This window comes from Camelina sativa, chromosome 6 (assembly GCF_000633955.1).
Source record: "Camelina sativa cultivar DH55 chromosome 6, Cs, whole genome shotgun sequence".
Taxonomy (NCBI): Eukaryota; Viridiplantae; Streptophyta; class Magnoliopsida; order Brassicales; family Brassicaceae; genus Camelina; species Camelina sativa.
Genome location: NC_025690.1, coordinates 23,034,315 through 23,040,986, shown reverse-complemented (window position 1 = coordinate 23,040,986; position 6,672 = coordinate 23,034,315). Strand labels below are relative to the sequence as shown.

Below are 6,672 nucleotides of genomic sequence, written 5' to 3'. Positions count from 1 at the left end.
GAGACCTCTGAGTGGCGTACCTTCGCTAATGAGTCTTCCAACAGCGATCCCAACCGTGTCGGTGGTCCAACCAACCCTCTTCTCGCCGATAGTGCTCTCACCACTGTCATCGCCAAGCCCAATGGTTCCTCCGGTGATTTCTTGTCTTCTTCTCTCGGGAGGTGGCAGAACCGTAACTCCAACTCCGATCGCGGTTTGATTCAAGCCTTTAAAACTATCGCCACCATGTCTGAAAGGTAGTCCCATTTCTGATTTTTTTCGTTTATCTCCCTTTTGAGATCCCCTTCTGAGATATTGGATTTGGACTTTACTAAGCATTGAAAGCGTTTAGATCACATGGTTTCTAATGAGAGTACAAGGTTGTATCCGCTTGGAGATTGGTTTTCGTATGTGCTTGCTTTGATTTATATCACACACCTTTCGTTATTTGGGAATCTTGTTACCGGATCCACCTCTTGCGTTATTGTTACACGTTTGAGAAACCACATTGTCAGTTACAGAACAAAAGGAGGTTCCTTTTTAATGTTTCATTGAGAGAGTTTTGTCTTCCCTTGCACTTTAATGTTGTGTTTGTCTGTACTTGAAGAGGTGTTGTTGCTGCTGTTGGTTTAGAGTGTTTGTTTTGTATTGCCCGACTCATGTTTTGCTGTGTATTTTTACATTATACTGTTCCGTGGGAGAATACTCACTTGGTTGATATTTGTTTTTTCCAGGTTGGGACTTGTTGCGACTATCAAGGTAAGCTTGTTCGTCTGTGTATATGTTAGTGGAACTTATTTGTCAATTTGTGCGTATTCATTTACAGCTTTGTTGGCCGTTTGCTATGTGTAGGATCGGGCTAATGAGATATATAAGAGGTTGGAGGATCAAAAGTCAAGCAGGGGAAGAAATCAGGATGCACTTTATGCAGCCTGCCTGTACATTGCCTGTCGACAGGAGGACAAGCCACGTACTATTAAGGGTACATTTCAAAGATTTCTCATTTGAGAGAGAGTCTTGTTATCTCTTGATATAGCTTTGCCATAAGTCAATCAAACTTATGTACTTTGTGTATAGAAATATGCGTCATTGCCAATGGGGCAACAAAGAAGGAAATTGGCCGAGCCAAAGACTACATTGTTAAAACATTGGGACTGGAGACTGGCCAGTCTGTGGAACTAGGCACTATTCACGCTGGTGATTTCATGGTGAGTTTGTCTGAACCTGTATAGAATAATATGTTGCTGATTCTAGTGTATTCTTTTATTTAAATATGGCTCTCTTGATTTTGTTGGCTGCATTGAATTTGTGGTTTCATAGCTCTCTACTTGCTGATATTGCAGAGAAGGTTCTGCTCTAACCTCGGGATGTCCAACCATGCGGTTAAAGCTGCTCAGGAAGCTGTGCAAAAATCTGAGGAATTTGATATAAGGTACGTTTCAGTTATTTCTCCCCATATACTCGTGACCAAGATGGACATAGCAGAACTGAAAGATCTTTATGTGGGATCTTGCAGGAGGAGCCCTATATCAATAGCGGCAGTGGTCATTTATATCATAACCCAGCTTTCTGATGACAAGAAGACTCTCAAAGGTTTGTTTGTTTTCTTTCTTTTTCCTGGCGCATTTATTCGAGTAAAAGAGTTGAAATCATCAAAAACCTTTAGACTGATTAAATACATGAGATGATGCAGACATATCGACAGCGACAGGAGTAGCAGAAGGGACAATAANTACTATTAAGGGTACATTTCAAAGATTTCTCATTTGAGAGAGAGTCTTGTTATCTCTTGATATAGCTTTGCCATAAGTCAATCAAACTTATGTACTTTGTGTATAGAAATATGCGTCATTGCCAATGGGGCAACAAAGAAGGAAATTGGCCGAGCCAAAGACTACATTGTTAAAACATTGGGACTGGAGACTGGCCAGTCTGTGGAACTAGGCACTATTCACGCTGGTGATTTCATGGTGAGTTTGTCTGAACCTGCATAGAATAATATGTTGCTGATTCTAGTGTATTCTTTTATTTAAATATGGCTCTCTTGATTTTGTTGGCTGCATTGAATTTGTGGTTTCATAGCTCTCTACTTGCTGATATTGCAGAGAAGGTTCTGCTCTAACCTCGGGATGTCCAACCATGCGGTTAAAGCTGCTCAGGAAGCTGTGCAAAAATCTGAGGAATTTGACATAAGGTACGTTTCAGTTATTTCTCCCCAGATACTCGTGACCAAGATGGACATAGCAGAACTGAAAGATCTCTATTTGGGATCTTGCAGGAGGAGCCCTATATCAATAGCGGCAGTGGTCATTTATATCATAACCCAGCTTTCTGATGACAAGAAGACTCTCAAAGGTTTGTTTGTTTTCTTTCTTTTTCCTGGCGCATTTATTCGAGTAAAAGAGTTGAAATCATCAAAAACCTTTAGACTGATTAAATACATGAGATGATGCAGACATATCGACAGCGACAGGAGTAGCAGAAGGGACAATAAGGAATTCATACAAAGACTTGTATCCACATCTGTCAAAGATAGCACCAAGCTGGTATGCCAAGGAAGAGGATCTCAAAAACCTCTCAAGTCCTTGAAGATCTTTCTTTTTATTCTTCTATTATGCATGCAATAGAGAACCTATCTTATATTAAATCCATATATTGAGGAAGATACAAAAGCAATTGTCCCTCTCTAGTAGAGAGGCTATTGGTCTTTTTCAAATCGTTTTTGGAGTCCCTTTTGCTATAAGATTCTTGTAATGCGTTGAAGAACCATGGAAAAAAAAAGAATATTATTATTCTATAGTATGAACTATTTTGTCCTCACTTTTAGTTCCATATCGTCGTATAACGGCGAGAAAAAACTTGGCTCCGAAAGGGTTGTTAAAGCCACGAAACTTGTTGAGTTGCCGCCATACGAGTGTATCATTGCTCATGGTTGCATCTATTAACGCCTATGCTACATTTTTGACTTGTTGAGCCTTTTGACAAAACAGAGATTATTCTTTTGTCGCTTTTAAACTAGAAATTGTGTTATTTCATTGGTTGCTTAACTTGAAAATAAAAAGCTAAAATAGTTAAACCCCAAAATTTTTTGTAATCGGTGAAGTATAAAGAGCAAATTTAATGGAAAAAAAAAAGCCAGAAATTGAAGGCAATGGCTCAAAATCCTATTTACTGGTGTGGGTANTCTGCATAGAATAATATGTTGCTGATTCTAGTGTATTCTTTTATTTAAATATGGCTCTCTTGATTTTGTTGGCTGCATTGAATTTGTGGTTTCATAGCTCTCTACTTGCTGATATTGCAGAGAAGGTTCTGCTCTAACCTCGGGATGTCCAACCATGCGGTTAAAGCTGCTCAGTTGGAAGCGTTATCGAAGAAGCTCAAGGCTAAAACCCTAAGGAACGAAGCTCCTTCTCAGTCTATTGCTGCCACTAGGTAATCCCCTTCACCTTCAGTTTTATATTTTCAATCAGTTGTGGAGTGCTAATTTGGGTGGGAGAATGAAACAATTGAAATGTTCCTTCATTACTCAACCTTTCAAATGGGAGTAGCTAGTGTCCACAAGCAAGTGTTGATTCTATTGTCTTTGATGTTGTTGGACATTGCAGACTACTCGCACGGGAGGGAATCAATGCAGAGCAACNTGGTGTGGGTAAAAGTGAAATCACTAGTGGTAATCTATTTCGTCATGAAAGAGTAAAAAAAAAACATAAAACAAATTAAAAGAAAATTAAAACGAAAAAAGGTTTTAAATCTCGAAAACCCTCTCTCTTTGTCTCTTCCCCGACCGCGTAGTTTAGTTCGAAGCCTCGAATCCAAAATCAATGGCGAACGACCAAGAGATGAGTGGTTGGACTGATCTTCTCCATTCTTCGTCGAAGCTTCTGGAGCAAGCTGCTCCTTCTTCTCAGTTTCCTCCTCTTCAGGTTCCCCTTTCCGCTGCTTTTTTCTTTTTTTTTCCCTTTCTCCTCCGACCGACTGGTTTCTCCGGAAATTAAGTTGTTTCAACATTTAAGATTAGTAAGATTGATATGTGTCTGTGTCGCTATCAGAGAAATTTAGATCAGTTGGAAGCGTTATCGAAGAAGCTCAAGGCTAAAACCCTAAGGAACGAAGCTCCTTCTCAGTCTATTGCTGCCACTAGGTAAATCCTCTTCAGTTTTATATTGTCAATCAGTTGTGGTTTTGTTTTGATTCTCCCATTCAACTTTTCAAATGGGAGTAGCTTTTGTCCACAAGCAAGTGTTGATTCTATTGTCTTTTTTTTTGTTGTTGTTGTTGGACATTGCAGACTACTCGCACGGGAGGGAATCAATGNTTTTAAATCTCGAAAACCCTCTCTCTTTGTCTCTTCCCCGACCGCGTAGTTTAGTTCGAAGCCTCGAATCCAAAATCAATGGCGAACGACCAAGAGATGAGTGGTTGGACTGATCTTCTCCATTCTTCGTCGAAGCTTCTGGAGCAAGCTGCTCCTTCTTCTCAGTTTCCTCCTCTTCAGGTTCTTCTTTCCGCTGCTTTTTTCTTTTTTTTTCCCTTTCTCCTCCGACCGACTGGTTTCTCCGGAAATTAAGTTGTTTCAACATTTAAGATTAGTAAGATTGATATGTGTCTGTGTCGCTATCAGAGAAATTTAGATCAGTTGGAAGCGTTATCGAAGAAGCTCAAGGCTAAAACCCTAAGGAACGAAGCTCCTTCTCAGTCTATTGCTGCCACTAGGTAAATCCTCTTCAGTTTTATATTGTCAATCAGTTGTGGTTTTGTTTTGATTCTCCCATTCAACTTTTCAAATGGGAGTAGCTTTTGTCCACAAGCAAGTGTTGATTCTATTGTCTTTTTTTTTGTTGTTGTTGTTGGACATTGCAGACTACTCGCACGGGAGGGAATCAATGCAGAGCAACTAGCTCGTGATCTTAAATCTTTTGAGCTCAAGGTGAATATTTGTCTTATTCTATATTTCATCTTAGCTGATTCTGCTTATCATGTGCTTGAAGGATTACTTTGTGTTTTTTTGCCTTGAGATAAGAATAAGTAGTTTTGTTTTTTGCAAACGAATTCATCATCTCTTGCTGTTGTCTGCTTATTGGTATAGACTCCTACCTTTGTATGCTTTCTTGCTTACACATATCTCAGCTTGCCGTCTGCTTTTCAAATGTGATTAATTTCTTCTGCCACTATGTGATGTTTTTTCTAATCTTTTTCCATTTTTAAATACTCTTCAAAGACCACATTTGAGGATGTGTTTCCTGCTGAGGCGACGAGCGTTGAAGAATACCTGCAACAGGTACTTCTGTTTCTCGAATGTTTACTACATATATTATAATATAGATTGGTTGTCTTGGCGATGCATGGCCTTTATGATATGTGTTATTTATTGTTTTGTTTTAGGTTCATGAAATGGCTATGGTATCAGCTATACAGGAAGCCCAAAAGGATAATGTTCGAAGCTTTAATGACTACATGATGAAAGTGCTGGAGGTTTGTATTCTTGCTATCCATATTTCCACTTTAACTTTATCCTTACTTCTTTTTCCTCCTAGCATTTGGGTTCTTCCCATTATGCTATTGCATACAAAGATTGATAACTCGTTACAGAGGCACATATTTTGTTGATTCCTACTTAAAAGTTGTCAAAAGTACATTTGTACTATGCAATCAATAATCTTTAAAGAGAATTTTCATGGATATGGATGATTTGCTTAGTGACAGGATATATTAGAGGGTTTGGATGCTAAATATTGCATGTGAATTAACTTGGCAGGAGGATTGGAGAAAAGAAAAACGTGACTTCCTTCAGAGCCTCAGCAGAATATCAATGCTACCTAAAACGAATTTCACTGATACAAGCAGAGAGGCTCATGCTGGTCAACTAGTGCCGGTGGCTTCAAGTCCTCGAGTGTCCTCAATACCAGGCAAAGAACTTGTGGCTCTGGCTAACATACCCATTCATGAGAAAAAGGCATACATCTATGGAGAGGTTGTGAAGAAACTTAACACTTCAAAAGAACGAGGCTTGCCATTTAGAGTAAGGATTTCCTATACCTTGACTTAAAACTTAGTACTAGTTCACTTTCCTTGAATTACTGTCGATACGTCTAGCTGAAAACTATTAATTTCCCCTAACTACTTTAAGAAGTCAAGCTAGAATTGTTATAACTTTTTGTTCGGTATGCACTCTACCTCTTATGCAGCAGCCATTTTAACTGGCTACCCTCATATTGACTGTTTGGGTGTGCTTTCTACTGATCCTAGTTTTGACTTTTTGTACAGCCTGCTATGTGTTTTAAGGACGCTTATGATACTCCTGGTGCTGAGGTAACTCGCGGAAAATCAGTCAACATGCAGAAGAAACTTTTACTCTACACCATCATTTCTGGCTCCCGTAGGCAAATTGAGCGCATACTGAGGGATCTGTCTACACTATTCAACACAATTGAAGATTTCTTATGGTTCAAATTATCATGCATAAGGGACGTCACTGGTGGATCTTCATCTGTGGTCCTGAATGATGGCCTTGCACCGTACAGTTTAGATGATCTTCAGGCCTATCTCAATAAATTTGAGCCTTCATACTACACGAAGAATGGTAAAGACCCCTTGGTATATCCATATGTTTTGCTTCTCAGCATTCAGTTGCTACCAGCTATCATGCACTTATCCAAAGAAGCAGGAGATGGAGGGTATAATATCGATGCT

General features: G+C 39.3%; 2 protein-coding genes and 1 long non-coding RNA gene across 3 annotated transcripts in view; all 3 read left to right on the top strand.

Moving 5' to 3' along the window:
• LOC104793074 (transcription initiation factor IIB-1-like) overlaps positions 1–2,799 on the top strand; it is a 3,492-nt gene extending 693 nt beyond the window's left edge. The window contains exons 2-8 of the mRNA XM_010519351.2: positions 162–236; positions 714–738; positions 832–961; positions 1,057–1,187; positions 1,323–1,411; positions 1,496–1,572; positions 2,435–2,799. Of these exons, the coding sequence (XP_010517653.1) occupies positions 162–236; positions 714–738; positions 832–961; positions 1,057–1,187; positions 1,323–1,411; positions 1,496–1,572; positions 2,435–2,568 (661 nt within the window). The 3' untranslated portion in view covers positions 2,569–2,799. The remainder of the gene's footprint in view (positions 1–161; positions 237–713; positions 739–831; positions 962–1,056; positions 1,188–1,322; positions 1,412–1,495; positions 1,573–2,434) is intronic.
• LOC104793075 lies at positions 3,717–4,296 on the top strand. The gene is made up of 3 exons (XR_769196.2): positions 3,717–3,905; positions 4,032–4,123; positions 4,271–4,296. It is a non-coding gene; the product is annotated as an uncharacterized LOC104793075 (long non-coding RNA).
• Positions 4,312–6,672, top strand: part of LOC109124707 (nuclear pore complex protein NUP93A) — a 5,822-nt gene continuing 3,461 nt past the window's right edge. Inside the window, exons 1-6 of the mRNA XM_010519353.2 lie at positions 4,312–4,477; positions 4,604–4,695; positions 4,843–4,909; positions 5,201–5,260; positions 5,365–5,454; positions 5,738–6,001. Coding sequence (XP_010517655.1) covers positions 4,376–4,477; positions 4,604–4,695; positions 4,843–4,909; positions 5,201–5,260; positions 5,365–5,454; positions 5,738–6,001 — 675 coding nt within the window. The 5' untranslated portion in view covers positions 4,312–4,375. The remainder of the gene's footprint in view (positions 4,478–4,603; positions 4,696–4,842; positions 4,910–5,200; positions 5,261–5,364; positions 5,455–5,737; positions 6,002–6,672) is intronic.